Raw genomic sequence first — 24,784 nt, 5'->3', positions numbered from 1 at the left:
AATAATCAGCCTTAATTGGCGCTGATTGAAAGTAATTAGCAGTTGCTGCACAGTCAGTATTCGATAACCCAGAGTGTGTGAATGCAGGGGGCACAGGCAGGTCAGAGGTGTCGTTATGTGCCTAGCTGTATTCATTCTCCGCCTAGGGTTGGGGCATAAATGCGATATAAGTCAGTATTCCATGCGCAGTTGCTGTTACAAATCTGCGCTTAGTGAACTGCATCCCATCAGCAAATTGTAAGCAACCTTTTGAGATTGACCCCTCCCTTTTTTTTCTGTACAATTCCCAGAGCTGTGATCTTACCCCTCCCCCTGCTCCTGTCCAGCTATGGGGATACATGGTGTCTTCCCATTACCTCTGAGTTTGCTAACGTCAGTGTCTCTCCATTTTCTCCCGGTCCTCTTTCAGTGGTGGAAGGATCATCACCCTTAAAGGCGAGGGGTTTGACATGATTCAGAACGTGTCGATGGTGGTTCATAGAATTGGCAAGGAGCAAACAGTGAGTCTCTTCCTCACTTAGCTGGGGCATTGAAAGAAAAACTGACCCTCATCCTATCATTATTCTGTTTTCTTATCTACGTCTTCAGCGAACTGTTAATTTTACATTGGCGCTTTCACGGGTGCCACAATCTAATCCCTAACATAAAGGGCTCTGATATAGGGCAAAGGCAGCAATTGTGTTTATATATTTAGCTGTGATGATCTTCAGCCACTAAGAACTAGATTCTGTATATCGCTCCTAAAAAAAAATCAACACTGAAAAAAATATGCCTAGGTGTATTCTATAAAGTACGCTTAAATTTACATGTAGTTTATAGAATATGCCTTATTAATTTCCACACGGTTTATAGAATGCGCCAAGTGCACATCCACACGATTAAATTTAGTGGCAGGCAGTTACACCAAGTAAAACACTTAAATTAGGCCTGGATTGGTGTATTCTATAACAGCGCACATAGATCTTAGAAATGCCCGTGACCCGCCCATTCCACACCCCCTTTCAACTATGCGACTAAGAATTTATGCACATCACATTACAGAATGCGCAGACAGTTGTGTGCGTAAATTCTAATCAGTGCCAATTAATGTAAAAAAATTGCTTGTTAATTGGCAATAATCAGTGCAGAAATCCAGAATATGACCGTATTTGCACACGCAACTTAAGTCACGCTGTATAGAATCCAGGGTAGATGGATATGTTATAAGTTCAGAGTTAGGCTTAAACATATAAACACCGGCCCGGTCACCAGTCAGACATACAGGGAAGTGATGACACTTAACTGTGTAGACACTGGCCAGCCCCTTTAAATACTGCACCCCGTGTGTTTAACAAATTCTTCTTCTGTGCTGTCTTTTCAGGGTTATTACTTTGGGATACATATCTAGCGTTCCCTGACACTTTATTCCAAAGGCACACTGAGAAAGAGGGTTTTATGTGTCACTTTCTAACATCTGCTTGGTATTTATCACTGATGTGGAGAGGAAGTGGTTAGAGCAATGGGCTGAGAACCAGGGAGGCCGGGCTTCACGTCTCGCTTCTGTCACTAACACTTCTAGTCACCTTCAATCTCCCACTGCTCAGGCACCCACTTAGATTCTAAGGTCTTTGGAGCAGCCTGGCAATCAAATTCACTCAAATTAATGCATTTATTTACTGCCATTATACGTTCAAGTGGCAACGCTGAATTGTATGTACAACACAGTCAGTCTTCCCGCTCTAGCAGACATAAACTAAACACATAACCAGATACAGCTGAACATCACTTAAAAGCCCCCCCCCCCCATATTATATGGATAGTATCAGGGCTTTCAGCTTGATTTGCAGCCAGTACTGTCATATCATTCCTAAAAACACAGCTGAAGTTATCCATTCATTCCCCAGCTACCAGTGAACGTATCAGTTCTTCTGAATATCGGCCAGTCTGAACTTATCGCCACTGTACTGCACTGCATAAGTCCTGTAGTTCTAGATTTCTTATTCTTTTGAGATTGATTTATAGATTATTATTCTGTGCTCTATGTCTTCCTGAAAGATATCACTCCATGTTGTTACACATGCAGCTGTCCCAGTCTCATCCTGTCTCACATGTCTCTCGCTCTCTCACATTCTCATACAATCTCCAACCTCATCCTGTCTCTCTCTCTCTCTCTCTCTCTCTCTCTCTCTCTCACCGTGTCTTTACTGTTCCTTTTACATTTTCTCTTCTCTTTCTTTGCAGAATTGTGCTGTTCTCAGTCCTGCTATGATTTCCTGCCCATCTCCAGCGGTCTACAACAGCCCTTTAGGGACTAAGTCAGCTCTGGTGGACTTCTACATCAATGACATTGTCTACATGGACCCCAGGCCTGACCCTGAAGATCTGCTGCCTGCTGAAGAGCCAATGCATAGCAGCATGTTTAGCCTCGACTACCACCCAGACCCCCAGTTTTTCACAGCTAACAAGGAGAAATCAATCAAGCACCACCCTGGAGAGCCGCTTACACTACCAATACACGTAAGACACCTGCACTGTAGATAGTAAAGTTCTGGGGAGGGAGAGGGCGACCACAGAAAAACACATCACAAAACCTAAAGCTTTAAATATAGATGTCATGAAACCTTTTGCCGTACTGAAAATGCCTGAAAACCTTGTGGCGTACTGCTGAGCTTTATTTATTAAAGGTACCAAGGGTCCATTCCTCATGGGGTCTCTTCCACAGCACATTCCAGGGAATTTCTGTTTTCCGGTTATTGTGCTGGATATGACTATTCTACAGCTTTTTCTGGGACATAGAAAGAGAGAATTTGCTGTGGAATGTAAAATGTTTGAGATTTGGCAAAGGAAAGAAATAGGAAGTCCCCTGAGACACAGACAATTTCCCACCTCCCCCCCCCCCCCCAACCTCCTCCTCCCTCCCTCCCTCCCAACTCTTTTTTGTGCCAGCCATTGGCACACCAGGGCAAAAATCTTGGGAGCTACTGAGTTACCACTTCTCTGAAAGACCCTCCTAAGTTTTTGAGCCCTGGGTACATGTCTAGTCCACCTATGTCCCAGGTATAAAATAAGTCCATGCATATAATATGTAAAGCAGACAGAAACAAAAAAAGGCAAAGATCTGCCACAGAAATAGCAAATCAAAAGAAAAAAAGCAGATCAAAAAAGACAAAAAAATAGAACAGAAGGGTAACAGAAGAAGTGGTTTATTACAAGTTACCCGACGTGGCCACGTTTCGCCCTCAGTCAACATAGCATTGTGAAGTTTGCTGAGTAAGCTTGGGAAGCACTTATGTAAGGTGGTTGTATGACTACTTTTAGGGGTTCACTTTGCTTTTTACCCCTATTAGTTTTTTTTACCCCTGACGCAGCCTGAGGGCGAAACGTGGCCACGTCGGGCAACTTGTAATAAACCACTTCTTCTGTTACCCTTCTGTTCTATTTTATTGTCTTTTTTGATCTGCTTTTTTTCTTTTGATATAATATGTAAAGTGCTTTGATTGTAACCACAGAAAGGTGGTATATCAAATCCCATCCCCTTTCCCTTTCATTAAATCAAATCCCATCCCTTTCCCTGTATATAATATGTAAACTGCTTTCATTATATCAAATCCTGTCCCCTTTCCCCATCCCCTATGCTTTTATTCCGGCCAGGCCATGTCTTCCACCTAAACTTTCAACCCCTTTTCTCCTAGCATTAACCTCCATACAAACCAGAGGGTGTCACAATTTATTAGAGTGCTGGACTCCACTGGGAGCAGATTTCAGGCCTTCTCATCTTTCTCTATGGTTTTTACAAGGCCAGAATTAAATCCAACACCCAGTTCCCTTCTATTTCTTATTACCAAGCTTGCTAATAACCCACACGTCCAGTCTTTCCATGCTGACTGAAGTCTGGCTCGTGTCATGGCTACTCCTTGCAGGTTACCCCAGTGCTCTTCTTCATCCTGCCACTGTTTTTTGGCTTGCAACAATAGTAAGATGGCATTATAAGACTGTCACCTCCCAGTAGCCCCCTCATTGTAAGGCAGTCACATTACCACATCAGGATCAACTCCACATTTCATATTTATTTCTTGTTATTAGAAAGAGCCTGACATGCTGGGACTGAAGCTGGAAGAATACCAAATTAAAATTGGTCTGATTTCCTGTGAAATGAATTTTATTGTGGTTGACAAAGTGATCCACTGCACAGTGAATGAGTCACTGAGCACATCTGAGAGAACTTTGCCTGTGACGGTAAGTAAAACATCACAATACCTAACGTGTGACATTACTGATAGGATTCAGTACTTAATCTGTGGTGTTACTGACAGAGGGCTAGATGCACTAATCAATCGTTAGAGCCCTTCCCTTACCGATTCCCTTAGCGAATCGGTAAGGAACGGGCATGCATTAAGGAAAGGGAATGCAAATGAGCTGCTCGTTGTAGCTCACTTGCATTCTCTATTCCATCGTTAAACAGTCGGCCGATCGGCCGGTCGAGCATGCGCAGAGCAGCCAAGCGTTATGCTGGCTGCTCTGCGCACGCCAAGGACAGCCTTTATGGACGTCCTTCACTATATATATAAAAAAAAAAAGACGAGCTGTGCCTATGGACGTCCTTCACTATAAAAAAAAACTCCCTCTAAAAAGACGTTCTTTTTACAGGCTACAAGCTAATGTACAGTTCAGAGGCAAGAGAATAAAAACTAACCTGACGATACATTACTGACAGAGTGCAGTGCCTAACTTGTGCCCAGCACATGCAAGAAATTGCTTATTTAATAAAACAATTCTGGAAAGACTATCCTGTAGCATTCTGCTGTGATAAAGGAGAGAGACCCAAATTCTGGTCCTCTGCACTTTGCTGAATGAGACCCACAAAGCTTGTGAAAAAGGAACTGGTGGTCTGTGACAGTCTTCAGCATTAGCAAATGCTGATCATGTGTGATGAGCATTTTGCTCCTGGTATGAGCTGGGAGGTGGAAGTAGCATTTTGAGAAGGGAAATCTGTCCCGGGCTCTTTGCTTCGTACTTGGATTTTATTCTTACAGCCTTGGCAGCTGCTAATTTGATTCTGCTTTGTTCTGGATTATTTTTAGGGTTGGATTCTCATGCAAGGGCTGATTCAGCTGTGGTTTTGCCCTACTGCATGCGCTGATTTGTAATTTTGATTTTCTTAATGAAATCAATGGGGAAAAACTTAAGTACAGATCTATATATGTAGTGTTGCAAAGCCAGTGCTGGATCATTCTGTTTAGTTGACTTGGGTTGACATGAAATCCCCACTTATTCTGGATTTCTCGTTAGCTACTCCAGTTTTTCTCATCCCATTCCTTGCGACACACCCAGCCGGTCAGGTTTTCTGGATACCCACAATGAAAGATCGATTTGCATAAAATGGAGGTGGTGCATGCAAATCGATCTCCTGTATATTCATTATGGATATCCTGAAAGCCTGACTGGCTGGGTGTACCCTGAGGACTGGGGTGAGAATCCCTGAGCTACTCACTAGAACAGCCCTTCTTGTACAGACCAGTGGTTCCCAAACCAGGTCCGGAGGCACCCCAGCCAGTCAGATTTTCAGGATATCGACAATGAATATGCATGAACTTGGATTGCATACAGTGCCTCCATTATATGCAGACCTCTTTCATGCATATTCATTGTGGATATGCTGAAAACCTGATGGGCAAGGGGTACTCCAGGACTGGACTTGGGAACCACTGCTCTAGGCAAACTGCCTGTGACAGCATCACAGCTACCAAGTAACCCAGTTCCAGTGAGGATACTTTTTGGCCAGTCCTGGATTTAAAGTTACATCCTAAAACAGTGTGGGATTTGTAGTCCCTGATGGGATTTGTAGTCCCTGATGGGATTTGTAGTCCCTGATTCTATCCCTTGAAGTTAGGGCTCCAGGTACCATAATGCACCAGAATGAGGTTGTCAGAAATCCAGGACTGGCCTAAAGTCTCCCTCCTGCCTGATTGGGACTTTCATTCCTCTCTTTCTTTCGATAAAAGTCTTGACTAAATTTGTTCTGTCAGTGACTCATTTTGAACTTGGTTACAATCAGCTCATAGGTATTGTTGCTATAAAGTAAGGTTGCCAACTGGATCCAGATTCGCCCAACAGAGTTGTTCCAGTCCTGGGACTTGTAATCTTGCTTTTCTTGGGGAACGCAGTGGGGAAATCAGAACTGCAAATGGGGTAAAGCCAGGACTGGATCGGCCTCAACCCAGTTCACAATGCTGCTATATAACATATCCTGCCAACCTTGATGTTCTGTGAAAACAGCCAGCTTCAGTCTTTTCTAGCTTAACCTTGCTGTCATAGGGTGCCAAGTGGCAAGAACCACAAGGCTGTGGGGAAGGGTTAAACCACCATGACGAGACCCAAACCTCTGATTACCTTGGGTGGTAACAGTAATACAATGGCACCAGCCAGCTGTTTACAGTTGAAAAACTCCCACGTCAGCCATGCATGGTGGGAAACCTTTGATACATATGTGGTTAGAGGAAATTGCTCATGTTAACAGCCAGTAAAGCTAAACACATGAATGACTTCAGTTCTAGCTTTTGCTGACTTGTTTTAATTAAATAAAATTAACTAGGACACCTGGAGGGGCATTTTTGAAAATGGGATGACCATCTCTAAGGGTGCCCATCTCTAAGGATGGTGCCGCAAAGGGGCGGGGCAATGCGTATTGTCGAAACAAGATGGACGTCCATCTTTTGTTTCGATAATACGGTCGGGGACTCCCAAATCTTGACATTTAGGTTGACCTTAGAGATGGTCGTCCTTAGGTCGTTTTTCAGATGGTCGTCCTCGGTTTTCGGCGATAATGGAAACCAAAGACGTCTATCTCAAAAATGTCCAAATCCAAGCCCTTTGGTCATGAGAGGAGCCAGCATTTGTTGTGCACTGGTCCCCCTGACATGCCAGGACACCAACCGGGCACCCTAGGGGGCACTGCAGTGGACTTCAGAAATTACTTCCAGGTGCATAGCTCCCTTACCTTGGGTGCTGAGTCCCCCAACCCCCCCCCCCCCCAGGTCCACCTGCCTGAAGTACACTGCACCCACTACAACGGCTCCAGGTACCTGTATACTACTGCGATGTACCCGAGTATGGCATTTGAAGCTGGCATAGAGGCTGGCAAAAATGTATTTTTAAACTTGTTTTTTATGGTGGGAGGGGGTTAGTGACCACTGGGGGGAGTAAAGGGAGGTCATCCCCGATTCCCTCCGGTGGTCATTTGGTCAGTTCGGGCACCTTTTTGAGGCTTGGTTGTGAAAAAAAATGGACCAAGTAAAGTCGGCCAAGTGCTCGTCAGGGATGCCCTTCTTTTTTCTATTATCGGCCGAGGACGACCATCTCCTAATCACGCCCCAGTCCTGCCTTCGCTACCCTGCCAACACACCCCCATGAACTTTGGTTGTCCCCGCGATGGAAAGCAGTCGAGGGTGTAAAAAAATCGGCTTTCAATTATGCCGATTTGGACGACCTTGCGAGAAGGACGCCCATCTCCCGATTTGCGTCAAAAGATGGGCGTCCTTCTCTTTTGAAAATAAGCGTGCTGGTATTTTACATGGGTTTGCTCTATGCCCCTGTATCTGCTCACAGTTAAACTTTTATTTCCCATTTTTCCTTAGATCCAAGTCGGGAAATACAACCAAACCATCACAATGCTGCACCTGGCAGGGGGCGAAACAGCTATTATTGCCCCCACAGTGACATGTAGTATCTTGTTACTTTTGTCTGTTGTAGGTAAGATAATCTTGTTCAATATTTTACGCACAGCTCCATAGTAGAGTGGAAGAGGAAAGGAGATACGGTGTAGCCTGCCTGACTGGTGTACAAACCCCTCACCTCTGTGGGTCATGGGCTCAAATCTTATTCTAGACCCCAAAAGGAAATGCATTACTGGTCTCAGTTCAGTCTTATATCTTAAAACCGTTGCCTAGTTTAAAAGAGGAGATGCAAATGGTTCTGCAGGTCCATATTGAAAGTCATTGTCAGAACTGTGTGTGTGGCTCAGAACTGAGGTAGCAGGGAGAGATGCTGGACAGGAGTGAGGTACACGTTCAGTGTTATATGTAAGGATCTGAGTAATGGAATAGCGGGGAGAGATGCTGGACAGGAGTGAGGTACACGTTCAGTGTTATATGTAAGGATCTGAGTAATGGAATAGTGGGGAGAGATGCTGGACAGGAGTGAGGTACACATGCAGTGTTATATGTAAGGATCTGAGTAATGGAATAGTGGGGAGAGATGCTGGACAGGAGTGAGGTGAATGTGCAGTGTTATAGGTGAGGATCTGAGGAATGAAATAGTGGGGAGTGATGCTGGGCAGGAATGAGGTGCACATGCAGTAATGGAATAGTGAGAGGTGATGCAGGGCAGCAGTGAGATGCTTGGCAGAGCTGTATTGGGGGGTTCTGGGTACTAGAATAGCAACAGGTTATGCAGAGTGAGAGTGAGCTGCTTGGCAGAGCTGTTCAGGGGCAGCTCGAGATACTGAAATAGCAAGGGGTGGTGCAGGATAGGAGTGGGATCATAAAAAGTATTCACACACAGTGACAATTTGTATCTGTATCAGGCCATGATTTAAAAAAAAACAAGTCCGGTCCAGTTCTGGGGATGCAGTGCGTGCTAAGCACCCCAATATTGAGCAAGCTCCTCCATTGTGTCCAGAGGGGTAATTTGTATTATCTTTGGTATCTCCAATCATTTTGAAATATTGCATCTATGCTTGTGTCTCAGAATATTGCATTCTTGCAATAAAAATTAGGCTTGAACACAATTGAGAAAAAAAAGGAGCAATTTATGTGTACAGAATTTCTTAGGTTCCTGTTTGGATCAGAAACATGTCTCCTGATTGATAAATTGCATTTTTCTGCACTGGCAGGCATTCCAGGGACACATCTTTCTGAAAGATAGGCTTGTTTTAAGAAGTCACTGTTTTCTGTACGTTCTCACTGAAGGACTGGATGAGCTGAAATCTCCTTTTCATTAGTGACTCAGAACACTGTCAAATTGGGGCTTCCTGTTTTCATATTAATTTAGGAATTTGTCACCATTAGTGAATTATCAGGTTGCAAGATCTTGAAAAATATAGAACTCCTTCTCATTAGTGAGAAAGAGGCTGGAAGGCCTTCATTCTCTCACAGTACAGGTTCGATAATCTGAAACTCCCTCTCTTTAGTCAGAAAGAGGCTGGAAGGCCTTCATTTCCTCATATTACAGGTTCGATAATCTGAAACTCCCTCTCTTTAGTCAGAAAGAGGCTGGAAGGCCTTCATTCCCTCATGAGTTGTATAATCTGGAACTCCATCTCAGATTGTAAATTCTGTTGAGCAGGGACTGTCTCTTCATGTTCAAGTGTACAGCGCTGTGTACGTCTAGTAGCGCTATAGAAATGATAAGTAGTAGTAGTAATGAGAAACAGGCTGGAAGGCCTTCATTCCCTCACAATACAGGTTGGATAACCTGAAACTCCCTCTCAATAGTGAGAAACAGGCTGAAAGGCCTTCATTCCCTCATATTATGAGTTGTATAATCTGGAACTCCTTCTCATTAGTGAGAAACAGGCTGGAAGGCCTTCATTCCCTCACAGTACAGGTTGGATAATCTGGGACACTTCCTCATTAGTGAATCAACAAGGTCAAAGGAGTGTCCTTTTATTAATGACTGAAGAAACTGGAAGGTCTGAGGTGCCTCCCTCCAGTGACTTAGCAGGGTAGAAGATCTAGAACCCTTAACTCATTAGTGACTCAACAGGTTTGATGTCTCAGGACATGCGTCAGTTTGGAAAGAGTAGTACCAGGTTAGTAACTTGTGTTTGGTCTACTGTCATGCCTGTTTTTCCTTTCCTAGGTCTGTTTGTGTTTTGCACTAAGAGCCGCAGAGCAGAACGTTACTGGCAGAAAACACTTTTGCAGATGGAAGAAATGGAATCCCAGATCCGTGAGGAAATCCGTAAAGGTAACTAAGTATAAAATGAAAACACTGGGAAGAACAGAGAGAGAGAGAAGAGCTAAGTTACTGATCATCACAACCTGCTGTAAGGCCTCTGTGGTTGGTAGAACAGGAAAGCATTGGTGCTCTAGAAAATTAAAAAATTTGCAATGAGTTACCCATTTTGTACCTGGGATTCTGGTCCCCTTGTTTTAGGTGCAGTAGCCATGTATATGAACCAAAGACAAAAGATCTCCCCCGGGTCGTGTCTGTATATGAGCCCAGTGTTCCCTTTGAGGGGTTTGTCCTCCCAACCTGTCAGTCAGGAAGGAAGGCACAATGCCTGTTCCAGAAGGTCAGAACTCCTTAAATTCTAGTAGAGGAACTGAAGGTTCCAGCACTGCTCATCAGGCCGCTATACATATTCATTAGACATAGCCTAAACACTCACCCAGTCTGTGGCCCTTGAGAAATGGGGGGATGCCATTTTTTCAACTCTTTCAATTTAATTTCTTCAGACTTGACTATACAGTCTACATAATGGAGAGATTAACATTTCAACTCATGTGGAAAGTTCAGTGGATTTTTTGGTGTCCTTGTAATCATGGGACATGTGTTTAATATTTCTTAGAACAAAGTCTGCCTCAGAACCATAGTTTCCCCTAAGACCATATTATTTCAAGGTTTTAACCCTGCCTAGTTTTTGAGAAAACACAGGGTCATAGGTTATGAGGCAAAGACAATAGAGACAATGTGCTAATGAATGAGAAGGTACATGATCTGAAGATGAGTCAGGTTCTTCAGTGTATGGAATGTTTAAGAATATCCTGAAATCCCAACTGGCAGTGAGGTCCCCAGGACAGGTCTGAGAAGCCTTGACCTGGCTCTTTGCTTGTGGTACTTTTGTCTTGCACAGATGAGAAGATAGAGGTAAATGATCCAGACTCATAGGCAAGCTGTTGGCTGCTTAGGTCCCGGAGCGCAACAGAAGCAGCTGGCAGTAATAGAAAGAACAGATGGTAACACTACATGTTTTGGGTTTCTCTTAGATGCCTTTGCTCACGTTCACCCTGTGCCCTGTTTTGGTTTAGGTTTTGCTGAGCTACAGACAGATATGACAGATCTGACCAAGGAGTTAAACCGCAGTCAGGGGATCCCCTTCCTGGAGTACAAGCACTTTGTCACACGAACGTTCTTCCCTAAGGTATGAGACCATCTGTTTATCTTTCGCTGGTCACCCAGTCTGCCATATGCTTGGAACAGTCCGTCGGACTCTTGTGTCCTCAATGGCCGAGTGTTAGAAACCTCAGAAGATGAGTGAACAAACGAACAGGAGGCTTCATTCAAGGCAAAACTCATCAATGCTGAGGTGGATATTCATCTGGCAGCCACAGCCAGTGTTATTCCAGGATAGTCAATGCCAGACCATGTCCGGGCACTGGCACAGAATATCCTGATGTGTGCGGCCAGTTAAGTGTTAATTTACTAAACTGTCTAAGCAACACCATATAAAGATAGGACTGTCTTTTATGCGGTGTGACATGGCTGCTTAACTTAGGGGGTTAAGGGCTGAATATTGCTGCTTAACTGCAACTCCGGCCCTGAACCTGGACCACCCATAAAATAACCAGCTTTCAGTTTAGTGGTGCTGCTAAATATTAGAAGATATTCTTGCACAAGTGATTTAACCAGCCAGGAGACTTTTCTGAATGTCTAAATTGCTTTGACTCAGTAGCGTACCAATGGCGGGGCAGTGGGGGGTGGTCCGCCCCGGATGCAGACAGCAGGGGGGTGCATGGAGCAGTCACATGGCTGTCGGCTCTGCCGGTCCCCTGCCCCCTCTGATGTTACTTCCTGTTCCGGGACAGGGGACTGGGCAGAGCCGACAGCCATGTGACTGCCAGGGCTGCGGGTTTCTTGCCCAATTGGGCTCCTTTCCGCGAGCCGCTGCGGCTTTTTCATGCCGCGTGTGGGTTGCGGGATTTTGGGTGGGTTTTTTAAGCCCCGACGGCGTTTTTTTTTGCCCACCACGTTTTTTTCCCTGCAGCCGCTGGCCGCTGGTTGGCTGGTTTTCCCACAGCCGCGGCCAGTAGAAGACCCACAGAGGCGGGCTTAATGACATCATTTGTATGCAAATGGCCTCATTAATATTTATTAATGATGTCATTCACATGCAAATTGACTTTGTGCGGTTTTGGGCTGGTTTTGGGCTGGCTTTGGGCGTGACAAATTTTTTCCATCTGGCAACACTGACCTAATGCTAGCAGGAAAGGTGGTGAGGTTAATGTGCTTTTGGGAGGGGGGGGGTGTTGTGCCTCGGGGTGACACGCCTCAGGGGGTGACATGCCTCAGAGGGGTATGACACACCGGGGGGGGGGGGGGCCCTGGGTGACAACTAAACTAGGTACGCAACTGCTTTGACTATCAACTCACTGTTTTCACTTTGGTTCACTGGTGCAGCTTCAGCCTTCCTACTCCCACCCCCTCCATTTTTCCTGTAACCTACTTATTCCTGCACTAGCAAGGACACAGTCACCTCAAGTTGCTCTACCACAGCTGTCAGTAGATGCCATATGGGCTACTGTTAATCAGAGATATTCTTGGCTTGATCAGACGACAGTGTTTTAGAGTTACATCATTCTTCAGACCCAACAATTATTTAATGCTTTCAAGTAGAAAACACTTTCAATTTCTCTTTGTCTATTGAAAAGGGACCTGGTCATTGTTTAGGCAACAGGGGGAGGCTTTTCATTCTCTCCTTTTCTACCTCTTAGACTCCTCTGACACACACAATCTATTCAGAACTTATTCATCAGGAGTAAAAGATCCGAGATCCTGGATTTGACAAATCGTATTTCTTCCCCTTCTGACTGGTGGTCTCTGTTTTGTAAACATTTGCTGATGCTTCTGCATCTGGAGTATTTGCTTATGAAGCCTTGACCTGGGTCTACTGGAACTCAATACAGTATCTCTTTTCTTGTATAGTGTTCCTCACTTAACGAGGAGAAGTATGTACTGCCGTCCCAGCACTTCAATTTCCAGGTGGGGTGTCCAGCGCCAGAAACTCACCCATTGCTCCTGGGAGATTGGAACGTAAGTAATCCAGATCTGTTATAAACAAACACCGTGAAGCAGCTGAGAGATGTGGAAACACAATACTTATGGCTAGATGTGAATTCATCAGTGCATCACATTCAACCACATTGCTGGCCCACGCCTGTGGAATGCTCTTCCTGTGGCCATGTGCCAGCTTTCTTCTGTGTCCAAGTTTAAGAAGCAGTTGAAAACCTGGTTGTTTTGTAAGGCATTTTCTTGAGGGGAGGGCTTTCAGGATTTTTTTTGGGGGGGGGGGGTATTGAGAGTTTGCATATTCTACTGCCATGTCGTCTTGTAATGTTTTATGTGTTTTTATGAGTGTTTCATTGTGCTCCACTTAGATGTTTGGATAGGAAAGCTATAAATGTATTAAATAAATAGATTTAAACACTGGACTGCAAGAGAAAGCTCACACAAGGTTTCCATTTGAAAATCCAGCCAGCAGGGGGGATGGTGGATGCTTAGAAAGTGCATAAATTAACACCCACTTTATTGCAGGTGGATATAGACCCATAATGCCCACATGCACTCTCCCTTCCTAGACCTAAGCACTTCCCCTTCTTTGAGGAGGGTGTGAATAGCATGGGGTACTTTAACTGGTAGTGGGGACCAAGCAGCTACCATTAGGGCATTGTTGTAAGCAGTAGGTCCAGTGGAACCAGAAATTTTCCTAATGTAACCCCTGATTGCCCGGTGAGCATCAGGGCAGGTTATTTAAAGTGTTTTTCAACTGATTTTTGAAGGTCAGAGCCAGGACTACAAGACCCTCCACATACTTCTTTAGGTCTACACAGAAGCTATATTTATTCCAAACTGTGAACAGTTGACTTCAAGGTTGGAAACATCAGCTCAGTGAGGCTATTTGGTTCATGGTTTACTTTATTTGATATGCTATCAGTCATGAATACATATCTAGGCAGTGTTCTCCAGGAGCAATCAATAAACTCACAAGACATAGTAGTAGTTACACTTTTTAGTTCTCTTTAATGCTCTTTGTCACGCTTCTCTTCTATAAGTCACAGTTTTCTTCCCCAGAGGGATGTTTGGTATGGAGGGTTTTACCTCCATGGTTGTACTTCTCCAGCTATGTAACACTTCATTCTTTCTTTCCTTTGTTCTGCTCCACACAGTTGGTGGTGGAGGACAGGGATCCCCCTACCGCTATTCCTGAAATGGTTCAGCAGCTGTAAAGTCTCTGAGGCTGAATCCCACGTCTCATACTTTGAGTTGTAAGACTATGCGAGTCACAAGCCTTTTCCCTTAAGAGGCCAAAAAATGCTCCAGTTGAGAGGTTAAATATTTTCTAGACCCTTCCACAATGTTGCTGTGGCCGTGGAACAAATCAAAGACCATGACCCTCCCCTTGGGTTGGGCAGTGGCGTAGCCACAGGTGGGCCTTGTTGGGCCGGGGTCTAGCAGTAGCTGGTGGGGATCCCAAGCTCGGCCAGCTGAAGACTTCCCCCTGATGGCAACAAAAACACTACTCTCCACGATACTGGCACCTGCGCATGCTCTGTTTTCAGCGCATGCCTGCTGCAGACTGCCAAGGTGGGAAAAAAGCATTTCCCCACCAGCTGAGGTATTTTATTTGGTGGTGGTTGAGACAAGGGAGAACACTAACACTTAGTGCCCAATCACTTCTTGCCTAGGCCCACCCAAAATCTGTTGTCTGGCTATGCCCCTGGGGTTGGGTATTTAAATTAGCCTTTTTTCCCTCCAAGGGATGGATCCTCCAACCTTGTCAATCAGGCATGAAGATTCAGCCCCTTGTTCTAGAAACTGTTGGGGTTAGAGAAAGTTAAAAATTGTTTTCTGTCTCTGGTATAGCGCTGAAAGTTCTGGTTCTGCTGGCCAGGCAGAACTTTTAGCAGTGTCTACATTAAGAGAAATTCACAAAATATGATTCTCCCTGTGAGTATTTAGAAGGGCTGATCTCCTTCCTTGTTTAATTACTTCCTTTAGATTCCTGAAAACTGCAGATGTAACATGGAGGAAGGAATCGCATTATTCTCCACTCTGCTCAGTAACAAACACTTCTTGATCACCTTCGTCCACACTCTGGAGCACCAGAAGGACTTTGCCATTCGGGACAGGTGAGTTCTCTGAGGTGTCTCGCAACCCAAGAAGAAGGTAAATCCCACACCGCCTGCAGTGCTTTGTACATTGCACGCAGGAGCCTGCGAGCTCATTGTCAGAGATTGCACACACCCTGCAGTGTTCCACCAGCAGAGGAATGTGGGTACTTTGTCTCCTTTGCTCTGCAAAAAATTGCAACAAATGTGCTACGGTATCCACAGAGATTTAAAAGTAGAAATCCTCACTTGACTTCTTCCTCCAGTGACCTAACTCCACCTGTTTTTTTTACCACAGTAAGTGGGACAGTGTTCTTATAGGGTTTAGGGTAGAACTTAATTTACAGCTAACAAGAAGTGACATAAGAACAGCCACACTGGGGCAATCCGATGGGCCATCTAGCCCAGTATCCTGCCTCCAGCACTGGCCAATCCAGGTCAAAGTTGGTGACTTAGTGTTGCCAACTGCTGGGTTCATTTCCTAAACCTGACTTCTTCTCTTTGTGGCCTGTTGCTCCCAGCTGAAGAGCATCACTGTGATAACTGAGCTGGATGGGAGAGAGAGTCAGTGCTGGATATCTAACCTGATACTAACATTTGGAATTAACTAATGATTGACTGTCTTTTTTGCTGTAATCTGCAATGAACCAGAAATCTAGTAAATGTGGAACACAATAAATGTGTTGTATTGCAATGTAACAGTGAGGAGATAACCAACTCTGGTAGCTGTGAATGGAACCACAACTCAGAAGAGGCACATGCAGATTAAGCTGGAAATCCCAAGGAACAGGAGGAAACTCCTGGGCCCAGAAAAGATAAATAACCTGTCAGGCCCCACATCTCCTACCCTCCCCCCTCCCCCTCAAAAAAAGTGATCCAGAAAACTCCTGCACTAAGAACTTCTTTGAGCATGCAATGTTGCTACTCATTGGGTTTCTGCCAGGTACTTGTGACCTGGACTGTTGGAAGCAGGGTACTGGGCTAGATGCTGGGCTACATGGACCATTGGTCTGGCCCAGTATGGCTACTCTTATGTTCTTATGAATTATTCTAATCTTAGTCCCATAAAGGTCTCAGAACCTGTAGCGTTGAGATGAAGAGTCAGGCCCATCAGTGGGATATTGTTACCTCTACCTGTAATATCATAAATCCAGTTTCACTGCTTTCTTTACCCTCAGGTGTAACCTGGCCTCCTTGCTGACCATTGCCTTACATGGGAAGCTGGAATACTACACTGGCATCATGAAGGACCTTTTGGTTGACCTCATAGATGCCTCTGCCTCTAAGAATCCTAAGCTGATGCTTCGGAGAACCGAGTCTGTGGTGGAGAAGATGCTGACCAACTGGATGTCCATCTGCATGTACAGTGACCTCAGAGTATGTGTCCCCATCTCAGTACAATAATGTGTGAACATTGGAACAGTGACCCTCCTTGGGTTCAGACCTACCCTACACATGATGTGGCTGGCAGGGGATCCCCTAGTCCTGTCAGCAGAAAACTCCCAACACCTCTGCCTTCTGCATACCTTTTAAATAGCAGATCTGTGCCGGCAGTGAGCTGCGACTAATACACCCTGCTCATGCCAGCCCCACAGCCTTGCCTCTGACACGACTTCCTGTTTCTGACTAGGATGGAGTACGTCAAAGGGAAGATTGTGGGGTCAACACGAGCAGTGTGTATCAGTCACTGCTTGCTGCCAGCAAGGATCTGCTGTTTAAAAGGAGGGGGGGAGTCGAGAGACCAGATAGATGCAGGTGAGAGAAGGAGAGACTGATATGTAGGGTGGGGGAGGAGGGTTCTTCTGTCCACCCACCTTGGGCCCAGGCCCACCCAAAATTGAATGTCTGGCTACGCCCCTGAGTACGTGTTCCTGTTTCAGTATAATAATATGTGAATGACTGTGCAGTGACCTCGGAGCATACAGTGGGGGAAATAAGTATTTGATCCCTTGCTGATTTTGTAAGTTTGCCCACTGACAAAGACATGAGCAGCCCATAATTGAAGGGTAGGTTATTGGTAACAGTGAGAGATAGCACATCACAAATTAAATCCGGAAAATCACATTGTGGAAAGTATATGAATTTATTTGCATTCTGCAGAGGGAAATAAGTATTTAATCCCTCTGGCAAACAAGACCTAATACTTGGTGGCAAAACCCTTGTTGGCAAGCACAGCGGTCAGACGTCTTCTGTAGTTGATGATGAGGTTTGCACACATGTCAGGAGGAATTTTGGTCCACTCCTCTTTGCAGATCATCTCTAAATCATTAAGAGTTCTGGGCTGTCGCTTGGCAACTCGCAGCTTCAGCTCCCTCCATAAGTTTTCAATGGGATTAAGGTCTGGTGACTGGCTAGGCCACTCCATGACCCTAATGTGCTTCTTCCTGAGCCACTCCTTTGTTGCCTTGGCTGTATGTTTTGGGTCATTGTCGTGCTGGAAGACCCAGCCACGACCCATTTTTAAGGCCCTGGCGGAGGGAAGGAGGTTGTCACTCAGAATTGTACGGTACATGGCCCCATCCATTCTCCCATTGATGCGGTGAAGTAGTCCTGTGCCCTTAGCAGAGAAACACCCCCAAAACATAACATTTCCACCTCCATGCTTGACAGTGAGGACGGTGTTCTTTGAGTCATAGGCAGCATTTCTCTTCCTCCAAACACGGCGAGTTGAGTTCATGCCAAAGAGCTCAATTTTTGTCTCATCTGACCACAGCACCTTCTCCCAATCACTCTCGGCATCATCCAGGTGTTCACTGGCAAACTTCAGACGGGCCGTCACATGTGCCTTCCGGAGCAGGGGGACCTTGCGGGCACTGCAGGATTGCAATCCGTTATGTCGTAATGTGTTACCAATGGTTTTCGTGGTGACAGTGGTCCCAGCTGCCTTGAGATCATTGACAAGTTCCCCCCTTGTAGTTGTAGGCTGATTTCTAACCTTCCTCATGATCAAGGATACCCCACGAGGTGAGATTTTGCGTGGAGCCCCAGATCTTCGTCGATTGACAGTCATTTTGTACTTCTTCCATTTTCTTACTATGGCACCAACAGTTGTCTCCTTCTCGCCCAGCGTCTTACTGATGGTTTTGTAGCCCATTCCAGCCTTGTGCAGGTGTATGATCTTGTCCCTGACATCCTTAGACAGCTCCTTGCTCTTGGCCATTTTGTAGAGGTTAGAGTCTGACTGATTCACTGAGTCTGTGGACAGGTGTCTTTCATACAGGTGACCATTGCCGACAGCTGTCTGTCATGCAGGTAACGAGTTGATTTGGAGCATCTACCTGGTCTGTAGGGGCCAGATCTCTTACTGGTTGGTGGGGGATCAAATACTTATTTCCCTCTGCAGAATGCAAATAAATTCATATACTTTCCACAATGTGATTTTCCGGATTTAATTTGTGATGTGCTATCTCTCACTGTTACCAATAACCTACCCTTCAATTATGGGCTGCTCATGTCTTTGTCAGTGGGCAAACTTACAAAATCAGCAAGGGATCAAATACTTATTTCCCCCACTGTATGTCCCTCTCTTAATACAATAATAATTTGAGACCACGTGTGCAGTGTGGCCTTGAGTATTCTGTTGCTGTCTTTGTGCAATCATTTTGTTAATACATTTGCAGTGGCTTCAGAGGATATGGCTCTGTTTTAGTACATTTGAACATGTGTGAAATAACCTCAGCAAGGGCAGTCCCTTATCAATGAAATAAGTTCATTCAGTACAGTTTTATTGGACAGGTCTGGCACTGTACTGTGAGAAGAAATTTTGAAAACCATCTACATGAGTAAATAGCAATTTACCGGCAGTACTTAGCTGTTTGAAAATCACCTTCTCCGAGTGGCTTAAAGTCTGTGCAGACTTTTCGCTGGTCTGAGAGAAGGTGCCGTCCTTACGTCTAGGTGGGAAAAGTGTGTGCATTTCTGTGTATGCATTGCCTGCAAACCCCAACCTGCACCAAATGCAGTTGTGAATGAGCTCAGGAGCTTTTTACCCCATGAATATGCAGAGACTTCCACTTTGAACGCTGGTGCAAAGTCTGTGAGTTAAAAATACCAACTGTTCCCTTAGTACTCTATTAAATATTCAGATAGCATCTGTGTCAGAGAGAGAAAAATCAAGTTTCAAGTTTATTTATACTTGACATGCTGTGTATCGAAGTCATCTACGTGGTTTACAATTATCAAAATTATAAACGAAAGAAAGGAACAGAATAGACAATAAGGTAACAGTTCCACAATACTGCACAGTACAATCACCTCTGTCTGCTTTTTCCTCCGCTGTTTTCCATTCCTTTCCTAATAATACCTAACATTCTATTTGCTCTCTTAGCTGCAGCTGCATACTGAGCAGAGGGTTTAAATGTATCATCAATGATGACACCTAGATCCCTTTCCTGGTCAGTGTGACTCCTAGTACAAAACCTTGCATCACATAGTTATAGTTTGGGTTCCTCTTTCCCACATATATCAGTTTGCACTTGCTCACATTAAACGTCATTTCCATTTGATGCCCAGTCTCCCAGTCTCAATTCTGGTCACTGCATCTCAAAAAAGATATAACGAAATTAGAAAAAGTACAGAGAAGAGTGATGAAAAAGGGGATGGGATGACTTCTCTATGAGGAAAGGCTAAAGCGGCTAAGGCTCTTCAGCTTGGAGAAGAGACAGCTGAGGGGAGATATGATACAGGTCAATAAAATACTGAGTGGAGTGAATCACTTGTTTACTCTTCCCAAAAATACTAGAACTAGGGGACATACAATGAAGGTACTAAGTAGTAAATTTAAAGCAAACCAGAGAAAATATTTCTTCTCTCGGTGTTTAATTAAACTCTGGAATACATTGCTAGAGAATGTGGTAAAAGTAGTTAACTTAGCAGAGTTTTAAAAAGGTTTGGATAATTTCCTAAAGAAAATTCCATAAGTCGTTATTAAGATGGACTTGGGAAAATCCACTGCTTATTTCTAGGATAAGCAGCATAAAATCTCTTTTACTGTTTTGGATCTTGCCAGATACTTGTGACCTGGATTGGCCACTATTGGAAACTGAACACTGGACTTGATGGATCTTCCGTCTGTCCCAGTATGGCAAGGCTTATGTTGTTAATATGTGGGTGGGTGGGTATAATTTCACTGCCCACAAGAAGTTTAAGCAGGCATGTGATTGTACAAATGCAGAAGAGGGAAAGACTCTAGTCCATCAGCAGCTTTTCGCTTGCTCTAAATTTGTTTTTGCTTAATCACTGTTGATCTTTGCCAGCTCCCATTTCCCCAAACCAGGCAAGTTTGAGGTTTGCTCTTCATTCCAAAAGCAGCCCTTTACTCTGCGCCTATTGTTCTGAGAAGCTTCCTGCCTTCTCTTCCCCCAGTTTCCTGATCTCACAGGCGAAAGAAAAGATGAAAAGGCTGAGACGCCGAGCACATGCGGTAATTCTGCAGGAATAGCTGCTGAATGTTACGTTCTGAGATTTAGTAATCTCCACAGCAGGAAAAAACAGAGAATGTCAGGCATTGGATACAGATAAGGCTCTAAATAGAACTTCCAGGAGAGGAGCAGAAAAGGGGCTGAATTAACAGAAATGTAAAGCTTGTCAGCAGTAATACCAGTCACCAAGGCGTCAGCTCTGCCTCCTGTCCACATATACATCATTCAATCAGCTTATTAAAATCTCTCCAAAGTGGACAGTGTATCTCACATTCACAAGTGGCTGAGCAGCAGGCCGGCTGCAAACTCTTAAGGGGTCTACTTGGGAAATTAGCAGGTTGATAGGTGGCTTTGATTGTGAAATAGTGAAAAGGCGACTAATTATATAGGGATAAACCAGCTCAGCTTGGACTAAAACAGAATAAAATGGATCAATTCTAAAAACTACAATTTGCTACTTTGAGCCAGGGCAGCCTTTGTTGCTATACTGAAATTTCATTTGACCTCTGATAGGTTTTATGTGCTCAGGGCCAGTCAAACCCAGTAAGCGGGGTAAGCACTGCAAGGGGGCGCCTGCCTTCAAGGGCACCGCTGCGGCGCTGCGCTGCCATACCGCATCGCCCTTGGGGCTTTAAATCTTTAATTTACCTCTGTCCCAGCAGCCACGTCATTTGAAAGCCCTGCCCTGTCTCTAGCCTTCCCTCCCTTCATGAGTTCATTCCGCAGAGTCCCGCCTTTTGATGTCATTTCCTCAAGGGCGGGACTCTGAGGGAACGAACTCACGAAGGGAGGGAAGGCTAGAGATGGGGCTGGGCTTTCAAATGACGCGGCTGCTGGGACGGAGGTAATTTAAAAAAGACTTAAACCATGCAGTGTGGCAAGAAGAAAAAGGGAGATGTTGGGGGGAGAAGAGGGCGGGCAGGTGGCCATAAATGGGAGGGGGATGGGGGCAAAGGAGAACCACTGGACAGGGGCAGGGTGGGAGAAGAGAGAAAGAATATGCGGGGGGGGGGGGGGCGCACGCGCCAACTCATAGTCTGCAGGGGGGCGCCAGAGACCCTAGGACCGGCCCTGTATATGCTGTCTGATCCACAGTCTCTCACAGACCAAATGAAGGTGGGCTTTGTTCCTGAACCATCCTGCTTTTCTCTTCACCTTCAAAGCCCCACTGAGCCAGAGTAAATCCTTCCTCTTACCTACCCCTGCATCAGTATCCGTACAGAAATTTTCAGTATATTTTCTTTATGTATTTAGATTTTGCTCACACCTTTTCACTAGTAGCTCAAGGAGAGTTACATCCAGGCACACTGGGTATTTCTCAGTCCCCAGAGGGACTCACAATCTAAGTTTGTATGGAGGGTTAAGTGACTTGCCCAAGATCACAAGAAGCAGCAGTGAGATTTGAACCAGCCACCTCTGGATGTCAAGATGTGTGCGTTAACCACTAGGCCACTCCTCCAGTCCACATATGTACAACATACTTTGCAGTAATGTCAGGAAATTTCATCCAGTGTATCCCTGTGCCTGTTTGACACCAGGTCAGGAGTTCCTTTTCTTTAGTTACCTTTAATCAGTTTTCACTGGTTTATACCAAGTGAGAAAAGTAATAAGCTCTGAAACTCATCGTCATAGGTTGTGGTAAAAGCATTTAATGTAGGTGGGATTAAGAAAGATTTGGACAAATTCCTAGAGGAAAAGTCCAGAAGCCATTGCTTATCTCTGGCCTGGACTACCTTGTTCAGAGAAAGGAGTGTGATGAATGAGTGGATCTGCAGTGCCTTTTGGCTTCCCAGCTTGCTGGTCCCAGCCCTAAGCTCACAAACCATTCCTAAAAAATACTTAAAATAACCTGCCCCGATGTTCACCGCAAATCAAGGGGTACATATATTTATTTTGATTGGAAGGCAGAGACTGGAAGTGAAGGTACACCAGGGGATGGGAAAGAGAATAAAATTGGAGGTATATAGTGGAGGGGGAACTGGAATTAAACAGGAAACAGAATGAAACTGGAAGTATGTGTTGAAGGGAGTGACTGGAATTGAAGATACACCAGGGGAGGGAAAAGAGAATGAAATTGGAGGTATGTGGTGGAGAGGGGACTGGAGTTAAACATGCTTCAGAGAAGAGGGAAGAGAATGAAACTGGAGGGGAGACTGGAATTGAAGATACACCAGGGGATGGGAAAGAGAATAAAACTGGAGGTATGTGGTGGAGGTGGAACAGGTAGAGGTACACAGAGGGAAAATTGGAGGTATGTAGAGGGGGAGGACTGGGACTGGAATTAGAGGTACATCAAGAGTGGGAAGAGAGAATGGAGGTCTGCAGAGGAAAGGAGATTAGGGCTAAGGAAATAAATGTAATATATTGGAGAGGGGGAGGCAGGGTGTCAAAAGCTGAAATCCATTAGTGGTAAGACATACAATTCCCATTCTTTATATCTGTGCCAGGAGATCAAGCAGTGTCATCTGTCATGCCTTTTAGTCCTTCCGTTCACAAGGGATTAAATGTTCTCTGTTGGTTCATCTACTAAGAGCTTGCTCCTAACTACCTCTTAGTGAGGCTCTGCTTTAGGGAGATGGTGTTTATAAAACTGAAGAAATGCTTGTGGTATTGACACACTGTGTTTCTACTTTTGGCAGGAGACAATAGGTGAACCTTTCTTCTTGTTACTATGCGCTATAAAACAGCAGATCAACAAGGGTTCAATTGATGCCATCACTGGAAAAGCCAGATATACCCTGAACGAGGAATGGCTCCTGAGAGAAAACATTGAGGCAAAGCCAATGGTAAGAGGCTGTTACAAGCTGCTTTAGCTGACAGGAACCTGGCGTTTAAAGGGTGGCAGTGCTGTGCTTATGTACTCAAAATGCTAGCGAACAGGAGAGGAAGACTGGTCACTTGAGCTTTATCTGCCATTATCTACTACGTTACTTGGACGATAGGAAAAAAATAAGGAAACCTAAGGACTGAGACTGTGTAAGTTGATAGAAAATAATTTTCTTTCTCTTGAAAAGTCTGATCATTCTCAATGGCACTCATCCAATGGAAACTGAACAAAATGGAAACTATTTTCTTTATATTCTCCCTTCATCCTTCTCTTAATGTATTTAATTCCATCTTGCTCTCATCAGGAAGCCATTAGGCAAGGCTTTATGCCTTTGCATCCGGCTCTTATCAGGGAACCACTGAAATGGATTTAAGCCTCTCCATCTGGATCTTATCAGGGAACGACTGGGCATGGATTTACCCTTTTCCATCCGGTGCTCATCAGTGAGCCATTGGGCATGGATTTATGCCTTTCCATTTGGCTGTCATAGAAGATTCCTCATGCCTTATCTCTTTTTATTCCTTCCTGTCTGGCTTTAGGAAGCATGAATGTCCTCTCCTTTCCTCCATTTTCCTCAGGAAACTGTTATAAAGTTTCTCTCCTCCTTTCTGCCTGTCCCGCTCTGTCTAGGAGCCATCATGTCTACACAGCAGCTTTTCCTTTGCCCTTTCCTGCATCTTTTGTCTAGAAATAGAAACCAAGATGTAGAGCGCCCTCCTGTGGCCAAGAGAGCAGAGTACAACTGCCATAGTGCTCCATCTGTAGCTGCTGTAGGCTGAGTGCCTCGCTGAGCCCTAGTCCTCAGTAATCAAACTGGAGGAGTCTGAGGGCAGGTCTTTAACTCTGGCACACCAGCTTTTTGAAATGTCCTTTTTTTTCTCTCTTTCTCTTTCATTATTTGTAGGACTCCACCATAGACATCATACTTAGAAAGAAATAAGAGGCTTTTCTTTGGAAAGAAAAGAGGTTTTGTCTCTTCTGCAGAGTGTACTGCATCTCTTTGGCATGGCAGAAGCTGTCTGGCCTCATCTGCATTAGAGCCTGTTACAGGGCAGGAAACCAGACTAGGAATTTCCCTTCCAGAGAAGCTGGCTGAGTGTAGCTTGTGAAAGAGAAAGGAAGAAGCAAAGCTCCTCAGCCTCTTTCTCTCATCTCACTCTGATTTATTATCTACATTAGCGGAAAGGAAACTAATTTTGTCTGAAATGACTGTAATACAGGTTTGCAAGGCCTGAATGCTGGACCTGGACGAGCTGTGTCAATACAGATGAACTTGACAAGACCCAGAGATTCCCTACAGAATTTACTGTAAAACTCTGCTACTCTCTTTTAATTTTCAAAATAATATATTGCCCCACTAAAGACAATTCCCAAGAAGCAGCCTGTTACATAGCCAGTGGCATGGTTTGAATATCTGAAACGTCATTACAAGAAGCAAATGGCTCCTTTCT

The 24,784-nt window shown here is 44.8% G+C and overlaps 1 protein-coding gene across 1 annotated transcript in view; it reads left to right on the top strand.

Annotated features, from left to right (window-relative positions):
- Positions 1-24,784, top strand: part of PLXND1 (plexin D1) — a 116,735-nt gene that overhangs the window by 68,933 nt on the left and 23,018 nt on the right. Inside the window, exons 17-26 of the mRNA XM_030206049.1 lie at positions 410-500; positions 2,221-2,496; positions 4,063-4,215; positions 7,614-7,728; positions 9,838-9,945; positions 11,010-11,122; positions 12,904-13,011; positions 14,977-15,107; positions 16,265-16,463; positions 23,146-23,292. Coding sequence (XP_030061909.1) covers positions 410-500; positions 2,221-2,496; positions 4,063-4,215; positions 7,614-7,728; positions 9,838-9,945; positions 11,010-11,122; positions 12,904-13,011; positions 14,977-15,107; positions 16,265-16,463; positions 23,146-23,292 — 1,441 coding nt within the window. The remainder of the gene's footprint in view (positions 1-409; positions 501-2,220; positions 2,497-4,062; positions 4,216-7,613; positions 7,729-9,837; positions 9,946-11,009; positions 11,123-12,903; positions 13,012-14,976; positions 15,108-16,264; positions 16,464-23,145; positions 23,293-24,784) is intronic.

The sequence above is a fragment of the Microcaecilia unicolor genome, chromosome 6 (assembly GCF_901765095.1).
Source record: "Microcaecilia unicolor chromosome 6, aMicUni1.1, whole genome shotgun sequence".
NCBI classification, from domain to species: Eukaryota; Metazoa; Chordata; class Amphibia; order Gymnophiona; family Siphonopidae; genus Microcaecilia; species Microcaecilia unicolor.
This window is presented reverse-complemented; position numbering and strand designations above follow the sequence as displayed.